The sequence below is a fragment of the Panthera onca genome, chromosome F2 (genome assembly GCF_046562875.1).
Source record: "Panthera onca isolate mPanOnc1 chromosome F2, mPanOnc1 haplotype 2, whole genome shotgun sequence".
NCBI lineage: Eukaryota > Metazoa > Chordata > Mammalia > Carnivora > Felidae > Panthera > Panthera onca.
The window spans coordinates 16534858-16557465 of NC_138356.1; the positions used below are offsets into that span (position 1 = coordinate 16534858).

The following is a 22608-nucleotide window of genomic DNA, read 5'->3' on the forward strand; positions in this document are numbered from 1 at the left end:
CTGGCGGAGCGGAGGGAAGTCGGCCGACTTTGTCCTGAAGGCTGGGACTCACCCACGCACATCTGCCCCCTCCCTTCCGCTCCTGGTGCATCCTTCGGGGTCCACAGTAGGAGCGCCAGCCGCAGGTCCCTGGGAGGCCGCCCTTTGCGGTGGTTCCCTTGGGCGTTGCACTTTTTCCTGAGACTAGACCGGTCGGACTCGCGGGTGCACCTCCGGGCCGGACCTCGGGGATTCTGGGAGGAGGAGCACGCCTGCTGTTCGGCCTGGGAGGTTTAACCAGCCTCACCTGGCTTGTGTTGCTGTTTCACTTTTCGCCTCCCAGAACTTCCCAATGTAGCTTCCTGACCGTAACAAGATTTGCGTTAAGCCCCAAAGAAAAATCATCCTTTGACATTTAAAAACACCCTTTATTTTAGAAGTCTTTAAATACACAGGACGAGAGGTTAGTAAAACGAACTTGGCGAACCCATCACCCGATTGTAACAATTGTCAACACATGATCGGCTTGCCACCCCCCCCCCCCCCCAAGTAAATCCCAGACGTTTAATTTCTCTTAGAAATTTCTTCAGCTTTGTCATGGTCAATAATTATAGTTTTTTCTAATCAATTGCTTTTAAGAGGGGTTCAGTAAAACAAGGCACACTTGAAGGTGTAGACAGCGGAAATTTAGTTTGCACTGCAAGAATGTGGTCAGTTCTCCGACAGAGCACTTTCACTACCCTAAGCTCAGGTTTTCAAAATCACTGAAAACAGGTACCAACCAGTGTAGTCTTGGCAGTAACATTATTGCTTTTGAGCAGTAATGTTAATATTGATAATTTCTATTTATATGGCACTTGGTACGTATGAAGCACTGTGAAATTGTTTCCACCTATTCATTTAATTATTACAACAGCCATATGAAGTAGGTATTATCCCATTTTACAGATGAGAGAAAAGAGACACTAAGCAACTTGGCCAAGGTCACACTGATGTAAATAAGGGGGAGGGCAGAGGGGCCTGTGGTTTAGGATGTTAACCCTGGTCAGTGTCAAATTCTTGCTCTTTTAACCATAATTGAATAAGAATTGTGGAATAAATGTAACTGCATGATGTAAATGTAAATATGTAAGGGAAGAAAAAAACCCTGGAATTTGAGTATAACAGTAAAATAGGTATTTTTGTTTCAAATGGTAAAGGGTTAATGCAATTGATTAAAAAAATTTTTTTTGAACATTTATTTATTTTTGAGAGGCAGAGAGAGAACACAAGTGGGGGAGGGGCAGAGAGAGAATGAGACACAGAATCTGAAGCAGGCTCCAGGCTCTGAACTGTCAGCACAGAGCCTGCGGTGGGGCTCAAACTCACAAACCATGAGATCATGACCTCAGCTGAAGTTGGATGCTTAACTGACTGAGCCACCCAGGCACCCCTGCAATTGAGTTTAAAATCGAAGTATGTAAATACAGATCAATAAATACAAGTGTTTAAAATTTCTATAGTATATGGCCAGTTAAAGGGGAAAAGAAACCAGGGAAAATATACTTCAATGAATAGTCTCTACCTCCTTTGGCATTTAGCACGTACTGGATATTTATATTGAATACTTTAAACTATATCTTTTATCTTCTCAATCTTATGCTATCTTTTTTTTTAATGTTTATTTATTTTTGAGGGAGAGAGCACCCAAGGGTGGGGGGGCACAGAGAGAGGGGGACAGAGGATCTGATTCGGGCTCTGATAGCAGAGAGCCAGATGTGGGGCTCGAACTCATGAACCGCAAGATCATGACCTGAGCCAAAGTCGGATGCTCAACCAACTGAGCCACCCAGGCACCCTTCAATCTTATACTGTTTCTAAGACAACATCTTTATTCAAATAACGTTAGAGGAATAAGGAACTAGAGACAGCAGGACTTTTTCAGAGGACAGCAGGTTAGACCAGTTAAATTGAAGTTTAGGATTCCTACTGTAGGAAGTCTAGAAGGTAAAGTTAGGCTCACATGTGAAGTAATTTCAGTGCCAAGTTTAAGGAGTTTGAACTTGAGCAAAACAGTGACTCACTGATTGCAACCATCCCCTTAGGAAGAGTGAGGTGGCACTATCATGGACAGCTTCACCTGAGATGTGAAAAGATTAGTGACTTGACCCGGTGAATATATAGGAAAAAGATGGGGGTAACTTGAATTTATGGATATAAAGCAGGAAATAGGAAAAAAAAATAGCCTGAAAAGGGGGGATGGAAAGATAGTTTGGTTCTGAAGTGCTGGTAAATTTCGGTTTCCACAAGTTTATTTTCCTAGGCAGTTTTTAAAAATTTTTCTTATTGAACTGTAGTTGATATACAATATTATATTAGTTTTAGGTGTACAACATGGTGATTTGATATTTATATGTATTACAAAATGATCACCAAGTAAGTTTAGTTACTATCTGTCACCATACAAAGTTATTGTGGTTTTATTGACTGTATTCCCTATGGTGTACTTTACATCCCCATGACTAATTTTATAACTGGAAGTTTGTACCTCTTGACTTCCTTATTTCACCTCTTTCTCTGGCAACCCCCAATTTGTTCTCAGTCTATGAGTCTCTGTTTTGCTTTGCTTGTTTTTTGTTTTGTTTTGTTTTGTTTTAGATTCCACATACAAGTGAAATGATACATTCTCTGAGTTATTTCACTTAGCATACCCTCTAAGTTCATCCATTTGGTTGAAAACGGCAAAATGTCATTCTTTTTATGGTTGAGCAATATTCCACTGTATATACATATCACAGCTTTATCCATTCATTTTTATCAGTGGACACTTAGATTGCTTCCATAGTTTGGCTATTGTAAATACTGTAATGAACTTAGGGGTGTATATATCTTTTTGAATTAGTGTTCTCATTTGTTCAGATAAATACCCAGAAGTAGAATTGCTGCATGATATGGTATTTCTATTTTTAATTTTTTAAGGAACTTTCATACTCTTTTCCTTAGTGGCTGTACAGATTTACATTACCACCAATAGTGTAGAAGGGTTCCCTTTTCTCCACATTCTTCCCAACACCTGTTGTTTCATGTCTTTTTTTATGATCATTAATATTTTGTTTAAAATTTTATAGTATAAAATCTTACAGAAAAGAGATAAAACACTCCCTTGTTTTATGAGGCCAGTGTAAATTTAAGAACAAAATTATACACACACACATGCACACGAGAAAAATTACCACCCCAATAAGTAAAGAAAAGCATTTGATACAATTCAGTATCCACTTATGCTAAGGCCACTGAATATTCAGGCATGCTCAGATTAAAAGGGAACTTTTGATCTGATGAAGAGGATTTACATAAAAGTTACAGTATCGTTATCATGCTTAATGATGAAATATTTATTTCCCTCCATGAGTTAAGAAATGAGACGAAAATGACTGCTATCAACACTTCTGAACAGTTCAGTAAAGCCAGGAAAAAGACAAGGAGGTTCAAAATTTGGAAACAGCTGATACGGTTGTCACAAAAATTTGAAAATATACTTTATTAGAACTAATTAGTACATGTTGCGAATTAGATAGTAAAGTTATACAAACCATAAAACTTGCAGTAGCTTTAAAAAAGCTCCTAATATTGAAGAATAAATTTAAATATTTGCAAAGCCTCTACATGGAAAACTACAAAATGTGATAAAAATTAAAGTAGACTCAAATGAAGGTAAATTGGGAGTTTGAGTATTGTTATGGTGTCAATTCTCCCCAAATTTATCTGTAAATTTACTGTGATTCCCATTAAATGTAGGTTTGGTTTTATGGCAATTGAGAGATGATTCTGTAATTTATATGGGAATGTATAAAACCAGAAGCAATAACGTTCTAAAGAAAAACAAAGCCAGAGAACTTACACTGCTGGATATCAAAACTTAATACAAAGCTATAATTAAATAGAACAGTGGTACAAAGCAAAGTATTCTGAATTAGATTCTGATGTCCTTCCAGTATACTGTGCTGAGGCAACTGAATATCCATATGGAAAACAACCAACTTCATGCTAATCATAAACATGCATTTCTGGTGTATCTAAAGCTAAATACCCAACGTGAAACAAAACTTTCTGAAAAAGACACAGGAGAATATCTGCATGATCATGGTATAGACAGAGATTGATTTGTTAAGGACACAAAATACACAAAAACAAATAATGGGGAAGGGGCAGAGAGAGAATTCCAAGCAGGTTTGCACTGTCAGCGCAGAGCCCAGTGTGGGGCTCAGACTGACAAAAGGTGAGATCAAGACCTGAGCCAAAGCCAAGAGCCAGACACTTAACCAAGGGAGCCACCCAGATGCCCTTTAATATGTTAAGTAATCTCTACACCCAATTTGGGGCTCAAACTGGATCATATGGTAATTCTATTTTTAATTTTTTGAGGAACCTTTGTACTGTTTGCCACAGTGGCTGCACCAATTTACATTCCCACCAACAGTGCATGAGGGTTACTTTTTCTCTGCATTCTTGCCAACACTTGATATTTCTTATCTTGATGCTAGCTATTGACTGGTGTAAGGTTGATATTGTTGCTTTGATTTGCATTTCCCTGATGATTAGTGATGTTGAGTATCTTTTCATATGTCTATTGGTCAACTATATGACTTCTTTGGAAAAATATCTATTCAGGTTCTCTGTCCATTTTTTAATCAGTTTATGGTTTTTTGGTGTGGGGTTTTATGTATATATTTTGGACATTAACCCCTTTATCAGATACATCATTTGCAGGTACCTACTCCCATTCTACAGATTACCTTTAATAGTTTCCTTTGCTGTGCAAAAGCTTTTTAGTTTGATGTAGTTCCAATTATATGTTTTTGCTTCTGTTGCCTTTGCCTGAGGAGACAGATAGCTGTGCCAAAAAATACTGTTAAGACTGATGTCCAGGTTTACTGCCTGTTTTATTTTAGGAGCTTTATGGTTTCAGGTCTTACATTTAAGACCTTTATTCTGTTTTGAGCTTATTTTTGTATATGGTGTAAGAAAGTGGTCCGGTTTCATTCTTTTGCATGCAGCTGTCCAGTTTTCCCAACGCTGTTTATTGAAGAAACTGTCTTTTCCCCATTTTATTTTCTTGCCTCTTTTGTTGTAGATTGATTGACCATGTATGGTTTATTTCTAAGCTGTCTATTCTGTTCCATTGATCTTTTTGTCTGTTTTTATGCCAATATCATCTGTTTTGATTTTTATAGCTTTGTAGTATAGTTTGAAATCTGGGAGCATGAAATCTCCAGCTTTGTTCCTTTTTTTTTTTAATTAGTTTTTATTAACATTCTTTTTTTGAGAGAGAGAGGGAGACACAGAATTCAAAGCAGACTCCAGGCTCTGAGCTGTCAGCACAGAGCCCAACGCGGAGCTCAAACCCATGAACCGCAGGATTATGACCTGAGCTGAAGTCAGATGCTCAACCGACTGAGCCACCCAGGAGCCCCTCTGCTTTGTTCTTTCTCAAGATTGCTTTGGCAATTGGAAGATCATTTGTAGTTCTATAGAAATTTTAGGATTATTTTTGTATGAAAAATGCTATTGGAATTTTGATAGGGATTGCATTGAATTTATAGATTGCTTTGGATAATAGAGACATTGTAACAATATTAATTCCTCCAACCCATGAGCATAGTGTATCTTTCCGTTTATTTGTGTCATCTTCAGTTTCCTTTTATCAGTGTCTTCTAGTTTTCTAAGCACAGATCTTTTACTCCTTGGTTAAATTTATTCCTAGGTATTTTCTTCTTTTTAATGCAATTGTAAATGGGATTATTAATTTATCTTTCTAATAATTTGTATTCATGTCTGGAAAGCCAACAGATTTCTGTATATTAATTTTGTATCCTGCATCTTTACTGAATTCATTTATTAGTTGTAATAGTTTTTTGGTGGAGTCTTTAGGGTATTCAATATGTAATATCAAGTCATCTGCAAATAGTGACCGTTTTTTATTTCTTCCTTACCAACTTGGGTGTCTTCTGTTTCTTTTCTGATTGTTGTGGCTAGGATTTGCAGTACTGTGTTGAATAAAAGGCTGGCATAGGCATCCTTGTCTTGTTCCTCACATTAGAGGAAAAGCTTTCAGATTTTCACTGTTAAGTATGATGTTAGTTGTGGGATTATAATATATGGCCTTCATTATGTTGAGGTACATTCCCTTTATAACCATTCTGTTGAGTTTTTTTTTTTTTTTTATCATGATGAATGTTGATTTTTATCAAATGGTTTTTCTGTATCTATTGAGGTGATCATATGATTTTTATCTTTTATTTTGTTAATGTGCTGTACTGCACTCGTTAATTTGTAGCTGTTGAACCATTCTTGTATCCCCTGAATAAATCCCACTTGATCATGGTGTACGATTCTTTTAATGTATTGTTGAATTTCGTTTTTGCTAATACTTTGTTGACAATTTTTGCACCTGTGTTCCTAAGGCATATTGGCCTGAGTTTTCTTTTTTTTTTTTTTTTTTGTAGTTTTGATAACAAGGCAGTGCTGGACTTGAAGAATGAATTTGGAAGTTTTTCTTTCTGTTTTATTTTTTAGAATGGTTTCAGAAGGATAGGTATTAACTTTTTAAATGTTGGGTAGAGTTCGCTTGTGAAGTCATCCGGTCCTGGGCTTTTGTTTGTTTGGAGTTTTTTGATTGCCAGTTGAAATGAATAGTAATCAGTCTGTTCAGATTTTCTATTTCTTCCTGAGTTAGTCTTAGAAGAGTGTATGTTTCTAGGAATTTATCCATTTCTTCTAGGTTGTGCAGTTTGACAGCCTATAATTGTTCTAGTAATCTCATAATCCTTTGTATTTCTATGGTATTGGTTGTAACTTCTCTTTCTGATTGTATTTCTTTGACATCTTCCTCATTTTTTCTTGATTAATGTGGCCAAGGCTTTATCAATTTTGTTTACCTTTTAAAAAAATAGCTCTGAGTTTCATTAATCTTTTCTGTTGTTATTTTATTTTATTTTTATATACTTCATTTATTTTTACAGTTGACTCTTGAACAGAGGGGGGCAGTTGAAGTCCTGACATCCCTCCATGCAGTTGGAAACCTCCCTATAACTTTTGATTTCCCAAAAATGTAACTACCAAACTAGAAAAAGAAAGTGTTGTTAAGAAAATTATAAGAGAGGGGCACCTGGCACCTGAGTCTCTCAGTTGGTTAAGCATCTGACTTCAGCTCAGGTCATGATTTCATGGCTTGTGGGTTCGAGTCCCGCATCGGGTTCTGTCCTGACAGGTTGGAGCCTGGAGCCTGCTTCAGATTCTGTGTCTCCCTCTCTCTGCCCCTCCCATGCTTGTACTCTGTCTTTCTCACTCAAAAAGTAAATAAACACTTAAAAACATTTATAAGAGGAAATACATATACAATACTGTGCTGGACATATTGAAAAAAAATCCACATAAAAGTAAACGTGCACTGTTCAAACCCATGTTCTTCAAGAGTCAGCTGTATTTTTTTTTCTACCATGGGCTTTGTTTTTCCTTATTTTATTTCCTTTAGGTGTAAGATTATATTGTTTATTTGAGATTTTTCTTGTTTCCTGAGATAGGCCTATATTGCTATAAACTTGCCTCTTAGAACTGCTTTTTCTTTGCCCCATATATTTTGGAATATTTTGTTTTCATTTTCATTCATCACAATGTATTTTTTGATTTCTCTTTGACCCATTGGTTGTTCAGTACCATGTTTAGCCTCCGTATGTTTGTGGTTTTTTCTACTTTTTTTTCTTGTAATTGATTTCGCGTTTCATACTGTTGTGGTTAGAAAAGATGCTTGATATGATTTCAGTCTCCTTATATTTGAGAGAAATTTTGTGGCTTAATGTGATGTTCTGGAAAATGTTCCATAGACACTTGAAAAGAATATGAATTCTGTTTATGGATGGAATACTCTATATGTATCTGTTAAGTCCATCTGGCTTAATGTGTCATTTACTGTTTCCTCATTGATTTGCTGTCTGACTGATCTATTGATGTAAATGGGTGTTAAAGTCCCCTACTGTTGTGTTACTGTACAATTTCTCCTTTTATATATGTTATTTCCTTTTTTATATCTGTTAATATTTGCTTTATATATTTAGGTGCTCTTTGAAATGTTAATTACTGTCAGCTACTCAGCTATTCTTTTGTATGTTTGTTGTGTACCATTTATACAAATACACAGTTTATTATTATTTTTTAAAGTTTATTTATTTTGGGGCGCCTGGGTGGCTCAGTTGGTTAAGTGTCCAACTTCAGCTCAGGTCGTAATCTCCCGACTTGTGGGTTTGAGCCCCGTGTCGGGCTCTGTGCTGACAGCTCAGAGTCTGGAGCCTGCTTTGGGTTCTGTCTCCCTCTCTCCCTGCAGTGTGAGCACAGAGCCCGATGTGGGGCTTGAATCCATGAACCGTGAGACTATGACCTTAGCTGAAGTCGGACACTTAACCCTCTGAGACACCCAGGCACCTCTAAATTACACAGTTTAGATAAAAAACATAAAATGTCACTGTAATCCCACCATTTAAGGATTTTAGCCTCAAGTTTTAGCCTAAGTCCTAGAGAAGAGGTTGGCAAACTATGGCCCAATAGCATAAACTGGCCTGAGGCCTGTTTTTGTATGTGAGCTAGGAGTGGTTTTTACATTGTAAGGAGTTAGAAATAAATTTTAAATGGACTATTTTGTGATTGTTGGTTCATAAGCTCCTTAGGAGCTTCCTGTTCTGAAACCTGACATGGTTCTTGGACAGCTGGGAGAGACTTGAAGAAAGAGGCAAGCTGTTCTGGATGGGTAGGTAGCAGGTTTAATAAACAAGGGAACTCACTAGGCTTATCTTGAGAAGCCGCAGGACAGATCTCCACACCTGCCTGCCAAATCTTAAAAGTTTCAATAGGGGCCTTAACTGGGTTCAATCACATATACTCCTCAGATGGTCTTAACACCGTATCACTATCTCAAGGGTTTGTCTTTAGGGCAACTTTTGGGGGGGGGGGGGTGGGGAAGCAATTCGAATGCACACTGCAAGGGTGGGAGAGGGTGAGGAGCCTCCTGTTGCCAAGAGTCCAGCTCACGGGACTTAAAATTCATCTTTTTATGTCTGCTTAGTCTTTCAAGGTATGCATGAGGTACTTTTGTGTATTTAAATAACTCTCTTTTGTTAGATGTTTTGGTTTCTTTTCCATTTTTTTAAACTATTACAATACTTAGGACAGCTTTTCTATTCAGAATTTTGTCAGTATCAGATTATTTCTATAGGATAAATTTTTAGAAGTGAAATTGCTAGTATGTACATATTGTCAGGTTGCCCATCAGACATATTGGACAACCTATGCCTCTGCCAATATTGGGTTGTCTCCTTTTTCATCTTTGCCAATTTGATAGGGAAAAAGATATTTTAGTTAAGGTTTATTTGATTATTAGGTCATTAACATTTTTTCATGTTGATTGTCCGTTTGTATTTCCACTTATAAAATGCTTACTCATGTCCTTTTCCTATTTTTCCATTAGGCTTCTGATCTTTTACTTGTTGACTTACAAACACTATATATACATTTGGGATAGTAATCACTTGTTATATGCAAGTTGCAGATACGTGTCTTTTTTTTTTTTTATGGGCCTTTTTTTTTTTTTTGGTCTATTTATTTTAAGACAGTGAGAGAGAGGGGGAGGGGCAGAGAGAGAATTCCAAGCAGGCTTCACACTGTCAGTGCAGAGCCCAATGTGGAGCTCAAACTCACAAACCATGAGATCATGACCTCAGCTGAGATCAAGAGTCAGATGCTTAACTGACTGAGCCACCCAGGTGCCCCAAGGTAAGATATCTCTTTATCCCAGTCCGTTTCGGTACTGACAGGAAGTACAGCCTATAGTGAAATTATTTATTTATTTATTTTTTAAAAGTTTATTTATTAGAGAAAGAGCATGAGCAAGGGAGGGGCAGAGAGAGAGAGAGGGAGAGAGAATTCCAAGCAGGGGCTTGAACCCACAAACCATGAGATCATGACCTGAGCTGAAACCAAGAGTCAGATGCTTAACTGACTGAGCCACTCAGTCGTCCCTATAGTGAAGGTTTTTAAGATGAATGTGGAAAAATATCCTGAAATAACAAGCAGTGATTGCATAGATATTACTGCTTGGGATGAAATTAAAACTTATTTTTGTTTTAGTTAGTTGATTTAAACTAATATCTATTTTACCATTATTGCTATACTTTTTAAAAAAAGATTTTAAGTAATTAAAAAAAAAAAAAAAATCTGTGTCTCCCTCTCTCTGACCCTCCCCTGTTCATGCTCTGTCTCTCCCTGTCTCAAAAATAAATAAAATGTTAAAAAAAAAAATTAAAAAAAAAAAAAAGATTTTAAGTAATCTCTACATCCAATGTGGGATGTGAACCTACAACCTCAAGATCAAGAGTCCTATGCTCTACTGACTGAGCCAGCCAGATGCCCCTGTATGTTTTTTTTTAATTTTTTTTTAATGGAATCACACACACAAAAAGGAATCACAGGTATATGGTAGTTTGCAACTTCTTTCATGTATTTTTATTACGAACATTTTTGTATATAACTTTTTGTTTTAATGGCCATAAACTTAGAGTGGATATATTGAATTTATTCTGTTGATGGACATTGAGTTTGCTTCTAAATTTTCTCTTTTTACACTAATGCTCAGTAAATACCTTCTCCAGTTTTATAAACTAATAATGTTTATTTACAAAGGTCTAATTTACTGAGTTTTGCCCCTCAGGCAATTTTTTATACACATAATATGCAGGGGGCAGTAATTATTACACAACTTATGAAAATCACCTTTAAAAAATTTTTTTATTAAAAAAAATTTTTTTTAATGTTTATTTATTTTTGAGAGACAGAGACAGAGTTCGATCAGGGGAAGGGCAGAGAGAGAGGGAGGCACAGAATCTGAAGCAGGCTCCAGGCTCTGAGCTGTCAGCAGAGTCTGATGCGGGGCTTGAATTCATTAACTGTGAGATCATGACCTGAGCTGAAGTTGGACCCTTAACTGACTGAGCCACCCAGGTGCCCCTGAACAGTTTTTTCAAAAGATTGTTTTTAAATTGATGCCAGAAGGGGTGCCTGGGTGGCTCAGTCGGTTGAGCATCCGACTTTGGCTCAGGTCATCATCTCACAGTTCCTGGGTTCGAGCCCTGCATTGGGCTTTCTGCTGTCTGCTTGGAGCCAGCTTTAGATCCTCTGTCTCCCTCCCTCTCTGCACCTTCCCCGGTCCCTCCCTCCCTCTTTCCCTCCCTCCCTCTCCCTCTCAAAAATAAATAAATATTACAAAATAAAATAAAATTGATGCCATAGTACTTAATTCATTTGCATGGGAGTGCTTAAAATAAAAATAGTTCAAGAAGAAGATATGTAATTATGTCATTCATTATAGTTATATTTCAGAGATCCTCATATGAAAATAGTGCACTCTTAGTTCAAATGAATATATAAGACTACGCTAATCTCTTTTATTATTTATTTATTTAATTTTTTTAATGTTTATTTTTTTTTGAGAGAGAGAGACAGAGTGAGAGCAGGGAGGGGTAGAGAGAGAAGGAGACACAGGATCTGAAGCAGGCTCCAGGCTCTGAGCTGTCAGCACAGAGCCTGATGTGGGGCTCGAACTCACAAACCGTGAGATCATGACCTGAGCCAAAGTTGGACGCTTAACAACTGAGCCACCCAGGATCCCCCTCTAATCTCTTTTATATCAGAAAAGTTGACCTCTAAAAATGTTACAGAAAATGCCCTTCAGAAATGTAATTTCGTATATAAAATCTGTTTCCTTAAAAGAAATATCATCAAGTTGTAATTTGTCTTATTAAACTTTTTATCTGAACAGGTTTTTTTTTGTTTTGTTTTTTTTTTTGGTTGTTGAGAGATGTAGTTTAGGTCATGAGATTTATTCATTTGTGGACTGAAACAAGTGTGACTTATACTTTAGATTCTGTGCTAGGCGCTGGGAATATAGCAGTGTATTTAATTTTGCATGAACAGTGTAGAATATTAATCCTGAATAATTGCCATTAAATTGTACCCAAGGGTCAAATACTGTATCATTATTTTATAGTATGGGAAAGTGTTCTGATTTAAAGTCTCAACCAGACTGAAGTATAGCAGTGGTCACTAGATTTTAATTTCAAGTTTAATTTCCAGAAAGTAGGGAGGGCATGGCATTGACATAGGATTGACAGCTTTTCATTGTGATGAGTAAGGACATTTAAAAAAAAAAAAAAAATCAAGTAACATCCATCTGCTGTCCCCATATCCTAACAGAAAAGGCTTTTTTACACCGAAATGTAAGAAGGATATAGTCTCAAAATAAAGGACAGTAACTTCAAATTGAATAAGTTTTTTTTTTTGTTTGTTTTGTTTTAATACTTCATGGTCCTTATTTTTCTTTCGCATCATTGTTTGGCACTAGAATGTAGAGCGTCATTGGGGTGCATTGATTTATCTAATCTTTTAGTATTCTGAGAACAGGAAACCTTATTCTAATAAATTAACCAACTGAATAAGAATGTCCTTTTAATCATTTTAGACTCCTTCCACCTCTGCTATAAAATGGTCATACTCCTCTCTCATATTGTAAAGATAATTAAATGGCCATTCTCTTGAATAGTTCCCAAAGACCTTATAAAAATAAGCTCCAGTGTACTGTTGTAGCTTTTAACGTTTTTGGCATTTTAAATTTAATGACAACATAAATTAATAACAACTTTGCTATTATTACTAACAGGGTTATTGTGAAACTATTTACTGGTAATGAATTTTTTTTTATCATAACTATCTCAAAAGCATACACTGCATTTGTTGATGCAGTATTAGTGTTATCTTTGATTTGATTGCCATAAACTTTAATTGGTGTAACTGTACACTCTTACATATTTTCATAGTATTTGTAGAGGGAAGAGAAAGTCTGTTTTCAAGATTTATCTATTTTCATTTAGTCTTGTCTACTGCCCTGCCAATGACCTGTTCTCCTCCTCCCCCAAATAGTTTGCTATTTCTTATAGTCTATGTCAGAGTAGACTAGACTATAAGCTTATATCATCATCATAAAATTCTTGAAGTTAAATTATATATGTATTCATACAGAACCTAGAAAACAAAATGCAGTCTGATTCTTAGCCATCTTTTTTTAAGCCTTTTTTATTTTGAAGTATGACACACACAAAATGTAATATAAAATGCACAAACATGAATATATAACTCAATAAATTCTTACAAAGCAAATGTCCATGTAATCACCGCCCACATTAAGGAATAGAAAGTTGTATGCACTCTAGAAAGCTCCTTTATGCTCTCTGCCAACTATTACCCACTCCCATCCAAAGGTAACCACCATTGTAACTTCTTACGTAGCTTTGTTTTGCCTTTATTATTTTCTTTTTTTTTTAAAGATTTTAATTTTAAGTAATCTCTACTCTTTTTTTTTTTTTTTTAATGTTTTTATTTTTGGGAGAGAGAGAGAGAAAGAGAGACAGAGTACAAGCAGGGGAGGGACAGAGAGAGGGAGACATGATCCGCAAAGCAGGCTCCAGGCTCTGAGCTGTCAGCACAGGGCCCAATGCGGGGCTTGAACCTGTGAACCACTAGATCATGACCTGAGCTGAAGTTGGATGCTTAACCAATCGAGCCACCCAGGTGCCCCAGGTAATCTCTACACTTAACGTGGGGCTCGAAGTTAGAATCCTGAGATCAAGTGTCATATGCTCTACTGACTGAGCCAGCCAGGTGCCTCCTTTTTATTATTATTTTTTAAAGTTTATTTATTTATTTGAGAGAGCATGAGCAGAGGAGGGGCAGAGAGAGAGAAGAGAAAATCCCAAGCAGGCTCTGAGCTGTCAGTGTGAAGCCTAACCTGGGACTCAAACTCACGAACTGTGAGATTATGACCTGAGCTGAAACCAAGAGTTGGATGCTTAACCAGCTGAGCCACCCAAGCGCCTCTCCCTTTACTATTATTATTTTTAGCACCTTTGTGATCCATAGTGATGTTTACTTTTTCATTCCTTATACTTGCTATAGGTGCTTTCTCTCAGTAAATTTCATCAGAAGTCCCTTTTATTTTTTTATTTTTTTATTTTTCCCCAAGGAAATAACTACTGGCCTGGATATACTTCTCTGCCTTGACAGTTCTCTGATGCTTTCAAATAGATGATTTTTATATTTTGTCCAGTTTATTTATCCTCTTGGGAGGATGATTTGTCTGAAATTACCTAGTTCACCTATAAGTAGAAGCAAAATGCTTACATAATCTGTTCACATTTGAGATAATGTAGAAAAGATACTGGCTTGCATCTTAGATGTCCTTCGTTTAATATTTTAATATCAACTTAGCAACTGTTATATTCCGTATACTAAGTGCTGAGGTCACTGTGGTGAATAAGATAGTTTTTGGTGATTAAAGTGCTGTGGAGATAAGCAGTTTAGGTACATTGTTTTAATGTGGTATATAGGATAATATTTACAGGAGTACCCTAATCCTGGTCCATCAGGAAAAACTTTGGTCCATCAGGAAGAACCTCTTGGAGGAAGTGATAGCTAAGCTGAAATAAAGGACTAGTAGGACCTAGCTTGATACAGGGAAACTATAGGGAGGTGGAATACTGGATAAAAGAAAAGTCTAGAGAGCCTGTTGAGTTTTTAGAATTATCTGTATGACCAGATCGAAGAGTAGAGTATGAAAGATACAGAGGATAGGAAAGTGCAGAGACCAGATCATAAAGGACTTATTTCAGTATTGAGAATGAATAGAAAGGGGAGAGCAAAGTTGGTGGGGGGGGGGGGACTATTAACTAGTAATAGTCTAGTTAATAGATTTTTATGATAGTGTAGGCTTTGGATAACTGGATTGGAATAGAATAGCAATGTAAATGGAATCTGATCTATTTAGGAGGAAACCTACATCTTGATTGTAGAAAATGAAAGAGAAAGAAGGAATGATTGACGATATGGGTGCCATTTTCTGAGGCAGTAGCAGATTCAGGAAGAAAATTAAGGAGCTTGGTTTTGGATCTTTGGTTTGAGAGCAGATGGGAGAAACCAGAAGGTGGCATGTGATTGAAGCTGACATAGGGCAGGAAACAGGATTTATCTATACAGAGTGGAGCTGATGTAATGAGACCTGTGAGTTGAGGGGGTGTAATCCTGAGCCCTTAGGGGGAAGGAGGGACAGGAGAGAATGGGGGACAGAATAGGTGCGGATGTAGGTAAGTGTATGGCATGTGGAGTAGCAAGATGTTGAGGGATTTCCTGTTAGATGATTTCTCTATTATTTGAAGTAGTGTGCTTCATTTTTGCTGAGAAATGATGGAGGAAGGGTTGGAGAGATTTGGATAGCATGGAGAATGCTTGAAAAAGCTGCTTGGGGAATGGAAGAGGGGGAAGAGTAAGAAAATATTTGCCTAGAATGCTAGACAGCAGTGAGGGCCCGTTTGATGTCAGAGGTAGCACATGTTTGTAGCAACATCAAAATGTGAGATTTCGTAATTTTTCTAAGGTCCAGTTGTAGGAAATGAAGCCTGTTGGATTAATCAAGTTGTGGTTTGTAGAAATAGAGCAGTAGAGTAAGGAGTTGAAAATACTGACACAGAGTGGTTCAAGTGATTTTTGGCTGCATGGGGGTAGAAGAAAGTGAAGGTGGAAAGGGATTGATTAGGTTGATGAAAATTGCAGGGAAGAATAGACCGAAGGTCTCAGTATGGACAGGGTAGATCAGAGGAGTATCTGAGGGAAAGCTAGAAGGTGAGATTCTTTTTTTCTAGATTTTTTTTTTTTTTAAAGTTTATTTCATCTCTATAACCCAAGGTGGCGCTCGAACTCAACCCCTAGATGAAGAGTCGCATGCTCTTCTGACCGAGCCAGCCAGGTGCTCCTAGATTTTGTTTTTAAATGAAAAGTAAACCATACAAAGAAAAGTCCACTTCTACCTGCTCTGGCCATTTTTAAGAGTTTGATGTGTATCTTTCTATAAATAAAAAGGTTGAGGCTTGGGGCATTTGGGTGGCTCAGTTGGTTGAGCATCTGACTTTAGCTCAGGCCATGATCTCACAGTTAGTGAGTTTGAGCCCTGCATCAGGCTTGCTGCTGTCAGCGCAGAGCCTGCTTCAGATCCTCTGTCTCCCCTTCTCTGCCCCTCCCTCACTTGGGCTCTCTCAAAAATAAACATTAAAAAAAAATGGTTGAAGATTTTTGTTTTTTACAGAAATAAGATCATACTTAACATATTCTCCCTAAAAAAACAAAACATTATTCTTGCTGTATCATGTATATTCCAGCGAGTCATTATATAGACTGTTACTTTTTTAAAAAAATTGAGAATAGTTAACACAACAATGTTACATTACTTTTAGGTGTACAACATAGTGATTCAATAAGTTTATACATTGTGTTATGCTCATCACAGGTGTAATTACCATCTGGACTTCACTCACTTAATAGATGCATAATATTTTCTAATATGAGTATATTGTAATTTAACAATTGTTTTATTGATGAACATTAAGGTTGATCCCAGTTTTGTGGTTAGAAAAAGCACTGTAGACAATATCTTTACACATGTGTTATTACATACAATGCTTTTGAGAGAAATTCCTGAAAGTTGCATAAGTTGGTCAAAGGCTATGTATGTTTTTAAAGCTTTTATTTGAGGTATAACTCACATTAAGGAAAGTATGTAAGGATACATCTTGGTAAGTTTCTGTTGGTAGGTGGAGGAAGGACTACAAAGTATCCTCCAAACTGAGAAGACACTTAAGACTGAAAAGCACAACAGGCAACTCCATACAGTTAACACAGAGTTTTATTCTGGGTAATTTACTGACAGGGTTGGTTGGATGATAATCTGGACATCTGTGCAGCTATTCCCTGAAAAGTCCGGATCTTAGCCTACAGATTTTTATAGAATGTGCAGGAGGGCATTTTAGTTTTAGTGAGATCAGAGGGCTTGCAGGCGTTTAATTGACAGCTAACCTTTAACAGACCTTGTGGTGCCATCTGTACTTCAGGAGAGGGAATGATTGTTACCTCTAACAGATTCATGGGAGGCCAAAGCAAGCCTCCTTGGCGGGCATTTCTGAGGGATGTATATTAATCTCCAAGGGGTCAGGAACACATAGCCCCAAGAGAGATCATTGAGCTAGCAGATATGAGCAAGATGAAAGACTAAAGGTAGAGTCAGTATTTTCAACTCTCCTACAGTTTCATAGAATAAACATACCTAAGTGTCTATGTTAAGAGATCAGAGTATTGCCAGCACCCTTAGAAATCCCTCTCAGACCTGCCAGTCAGGACCCCTGTCTTCAACAGCAAAACAGAACAAAACAAAACTTGAAAAAAAACAAAAACAAAAACAAACCTGATCTGTGATTAGCTTACTTTTAATTTTACCTGGTTTGGTTCTTTATATGAATGGGCTTACACAGTAGTCTCTGGGATGTGTCATGTCTGAATATTAAAATCACCTAGCACTGGCAAATAGAATATACATTTATTGATTTACTAGTGCTCAGGGGGCCAAAATGCAGAGAAGTTGTTGATTAGGAATAGCTTTGATATAAAGCGAGAGAGTAAGCAAGGAGGAACCCTTTGAGAAGGCTTTGAAGCAGTATTATAAATAGGGAGAGCCCAGTGTCAGTTCAGGAAAGGAGGGGACATTTATCTTTAAGAAGCGTTCTAGAGAGCACAGTGGAGAGGCTTGGAGGAAAGGTTGGCAGTAGGAGGCTACCAACTGACTATGTGACCTCTTTCTGTGTGTTTCCGTTTAACAAGGACCATTTCCTTTCTTGAAATTTCCTTTTTGTTTCTTTGCTGACAACACTTCTGTCATTATTTTTCTGCTACCCTTTGATCATTTTCCCCCCAGGGGTTTTTATTTTTTATGCTAGTTCCTTAAGTATTTCCTGGGGTTTCTATTTTGGCTTCTTTTCTTAGTCATTCACTCTTAGATTTCATCTCCTTTATCCAAGCCTGTGCTCTCCAATCCTTGGCTCAGATTGCAGAACATCTCTTCTTGGCAAAAATAATTTTAAAATATTAAAAAAAAATCCTTTCCATTTGAAAAATGAGCAAAAGATACTTTGGAGAAGATACCAAAATGCTCCCAAGACATGTAAAGAGCCCAGCAGAATGGCTAAAATTTAAAATACCAACAATACGAAGCAAGTATTGACAAAAATTGTATCACAACTAGAACTCTCTCATTTACTTGCTTATGAGAGTGTCCTTTGGAAAGATGTTAGTTTCTATTAAAGATGTAGCCATATATTTTATTTATACAGATCTTCCTGGACTGATGATGGAGTTCTGTCCCAGTAAGCCCATTATAAATTGAAGATACCATAAGTCTAAAATGCATTTAGTACACGGAACTTACTGAATGTCATAGCTTACCCTAGCCTACCTTAAATGTGATGAGAACACATTAGCCTACAGATGGGCAAAATCACCTAATACCATTCTAAAAGTGAAAAACAGAATGGTTGTATGGTTTCAGAATGGCTATAAGTCTATGAGTTGTTTACCCTGTGATCACGTGGCTGACTGGGAGCTCTAGTTGCTGTTGCCCAGCATCACGTGAGAGTATCGACCATATATTGAAAGCCCAGGAAAAGATCAAAATTCAGAATTTGAAATGTGTTCTCTACTGAATGTGTATTTGCTTTCACACTATTGTAAAGTCAAAAAATTATGAGTTGAACCATTTGTGAGTTGGGACTGTCTGTATATCTTGTGATGTAGCAGTTGTACTTCTGAGCATATCCTCAAGAGAAATGAGTTTTTACGTGTACCTTTCTATGCTATGTGCAAGAATTATTTTAGCACCTTTATTTGTAATAGATAAAAAATGGAAACAACCCAAATATTCATGAACAGTAAATTGGGTAAGTAAATTGTGGTACAGTACATAACAGCAACGAAAAATAACTGATTTACAAAGGATGTGAATTAATCTCACAGACATTGTTAAATGAAAGAAGTCAGACACAAAAGAATACATCGAGTGGGCAAAACTAATAAATGCTCATAAAAGTTAAAATAGTGGTAGAGGCGCCTGGGTGACTCAATCAGCTGGGCGTCTGACTCTTGATTTAGGCTCAGGTCATGATCTTGAGGTTTGTGAGACTGATGATCCCAGCGTTGGGCTCTGTGCTGACAAGGCAGAGCCTGCTTGGTTTCTCTCTCTTCCTTGTGCATGCGAGTGGGGGAGGGACAGAGAGAGGGTGACACAGAATATGAAGCAGGCTCCAGACTCTGAGGTCTGAGCACAGAGCCCGATGCCAGGGCTTGAATCCATGAACCCCAAGATCATGACCTGAGCTGAAGTCAGACGCTTAACTGACTGAGGGACCCAGGCACCTCGTGTCTCTCTCAAAATAAGTAAACATTTTTTTAAAAGTCAGAATAGTGGTTAGAATGGGGGCTTTTGGGGTTCTGGGGCTCTTGATCTGAGTGGTGGCTACACAGGTCTATATATACATAAAAATTCATCAAGTTGGACACTTAAAATTTGTGTACTTTTCTGTGTAAGTTACATTTTAAAAAAGTGATAGGCTGGGTTGCTTGACTGACTCAGAAGAGTGTGCGACTCTTAATCTTGGTTATGAGTTTGAGCCCCACAAAGGGTGTAGAGATAACTTAAATAATAAAACTTTAATAGGATTTTTAAAAAGTTTACTTTGAGAGAGTGGATGCATGTGTGTGTGAGCTTGGGAGGGACAGAGAGAGGGAGAGGAAGAACCCCAAGCAGGCTCTGTGCTAACAGCAAGGCTCAATCTCATGAGCTATGAGATCATGACTTGAGCTGAAATCTAGTCTGACACTTTACTGACTGAGCCACCCACACGCCCCAATAAGTAAAACTTAAAAAAATTTCATCTTAGAGACATCTGGCTGGCTTAGTTGGTAGAGCATGTGACTCTTCATCTCAGGGTTGTGAGTTCAAACCCCACATTGGGCATGAGGCCTACTTAAAAAAAAAAAAGGTCAAAAAATACTTATGTATATATAAAAGTGGTAGGTTTTCAAATCTGACATAAAACCATCTTTTTTTCTCCCAGGTTTTTTTTTTTTTTTTTTTTTTTTTTCTTCCAGCTTTGACATTATTTTTGGACCTTTGCTGTTTTTCTTCCCATTAACTCTCAGAGTATGGCATTCTTACAAGCAGTAATAGATATTGGTAACATTAAAATATATCTGTGTCTCTGTCTCACCAAAGTTCTAGTCATGACCATTTCACAGTTATCAATAAAGTATATATTTCTGCCAGTGCTTAGAATTATTACATACTTTCATCTGTCATTAGGACCTGGCTCTTTTCAGTTCATGTTTCACCCAATGTCTGATATATTTGTGGCACCTTTTATCTCCCCCTCCCCCAATTATTCATAAAGTTTTTTTCAAAGTGTAGACCATAAACTCTTTTTGTGGTCCGTAATGGGATGAGCTTGCATCAGAATGTAAATCAAATACATTACTAAGTCTACTTAGTAATACCAAGTACTTAGTAATAATAAGTACACCGAACTGTTTTGTTCAGCCATTTTGTTTGTTTTTAATTAAGACTGCTTTGATGAGGAAGCAGTACATTGACATAGTTTTGTTCAAACTCTGTTTCATTGGAGACCAACACTTTCAGCAGACTGGTTTAGGCTGTATGACGATTTAACAATTTAATTCTATCAGACAGAGGGGCACCTGGGTGGTTCAGTCAGTTGATTATCAGACTCTGGATTTTGACTCAGGTCAAGATCCCAGAGTTGTAGGATCAAGCCTCGTGCCAGCGTGGAGCCTGCTGAAGATTTTCTGTCTTCTTCTGCCCCTCTCCCCTACTCCTTTGCTCTCTCTGAAAAATTAATTCTATCAGGTATATAGTATATTGATGGGGAAGAAGGAGGTGAGTGGCAGGGGTTATATAGTGCCAGAAGTGTGGAAGGACTTTTGTCATTTTTGACCCTGTAGCATCTGAATTCCTGTTCCATATTTCTGGAATTCCTTTATGGCTTTGGTAGGAGGCAGAATCTGTAACTATAGTCAGGTAGATTTGGCCAAGCAAATGCCATCAGTATGGACAGCAACTCAGGAGCCAGTGAGGCAGAAAAGTGAGAACTGGCAGACTGTTCTATTCTGGAGGGCGGGGGGGGGGGGGGGGGGGGGGCAGTAGCAGTTGCAGTGATGGGGGGGGGGGCAGTAGCAGTTGCAGTGATGTCTTCTCAGGACCAATTCTGCCCCAGTATTGGATGTCTTTCCTGGCTCTGTGTAGCCTATATATCAGTTATCAGCTATATACATTATTATCTACTATATATCTTTTCATAAAAATATTTTCTACTTAAATTACTCATAGTGGGTTTTTATTGCCTCCAACTAAGAAACCTGGCTGGAAAAAAAAAATCATTAAAAAAATACTGTGCTATTTATTTAAAGCTGATCACAACAAAATTTGTTTTCTCTTAAGTAAACTACATGCAAAGTTTTAAAATGTTTTAGACTAGACTTTGTGAGACATGTTGCAGACAGCAAAGATTCTAAATAACAATTATTTCATTTTAGTATTTGCATTTTAAAATTTTAGTGTGCTTATTGGGCCATGTGCTGCTATGTACGCCTGGAGTACTTGAAATGCAAATTTGGAGAGACTTTGCCATCTAAATGCTTGGCTGGATTAAGCGCCTAATTAGGATGGTTTTTCAACAGGTTGGAGTAAGCATGCAATCGGTGAGTGCTCCAAATTAATTTTTAAAATCCAGACACTTGTATGTTTTAAGATTTTTTTCTGAGAAAGTGAAATAAATCTATATATGACCAACATTTTAAATTCAGTATGTTTATTTTAGTCATAGAAGTGAATCTTTACCTAGCATCCTAAGTACTGGAGTAACATTCTGGGTTAAAATGAAAATTTTATTGAAATTTTATTGAAAATGTACCAATATTCATGTGACTGTTAAGAGCAATGCATTTGTTAGTGGTGAGGAAAGACATACATACATATATATATATATATATATATATATATATATAAATCATTGAATAAAATATGTTTGACTAACACTTGACAACCCTGAATGTTGTGTGTAGAACTATTAATATTGAATGCTGTTATAATGTGGTTTATCATACAACTGTTTAAAGTAAAAGGTAAGTCATGTCTCTGAAAATATAACTATAGATATGAAGAAAAAATTAGTATAATATTCTATGCCAAAGATGTTAGTTCTGATCTTGATTTTTGAAGTGTTTTCTACTGATACATATTTTTTATTTTTAGATCCAGTGTAAAGTTATTAGAGCAGTAGTTGTTTTTTTTTTTTGTTTTTTTTTTTTTTTTTTAGAGCAGTAGTTCTGCTAGGTGTATTTTGTGGAATATTTGTTTTCATTTTCAAATTCAATGTTTTTCGTCTGTAATGTGAAATTAAATTTTGTTTGTTAAAGATATAGGCAGGTTACATAAATTGATTATGGGTATACTTTTTAATACACTACTTTTGCTCCTGTTTTTATTTTGTGTCTTCTCATGTCTTATTAAGAGAAAGTTAAACTTTAAATCTCCCAACCCCTCAACATTACATCTATTTTCTTTGGAGATAAAAAGCAAAGAACCAAATAAAAATACCTTTTTAAATA

At 36.9% G+C, this 22608-nt stretch overlaps 1 protein-coding gene across 2 annotated transcripts in view; it reads left to right on the top strand.

Annotated features, from left to right (window-relative positions):
• Nucleotides 1–22608, top strand: part of MTFR1 (mitochondrial fission regulator 1) — a 61896-nt gene that overhangs the window by 435 nt on the left and 38853 nt on the right. Inside the window, exon 2 of one of the 2 annotated variants that reach the window (XM_060610629.3) lies at nucleotides 21557–21699. In XM_060610629.3, coding sequence (XP_060466612.2) covers nucleotides 21634–21699 — 66 coding nt within the window. In that variant the 5' untranslated portion in view covers nucleotides 21557–21633. Of the gene's footprint in view, nucleotides 1–21556; nucleotides 21700–22608 lie in introns of those variants that run through there. The other variant, XM_060610630.3, reaches the window with a different exon arrangement.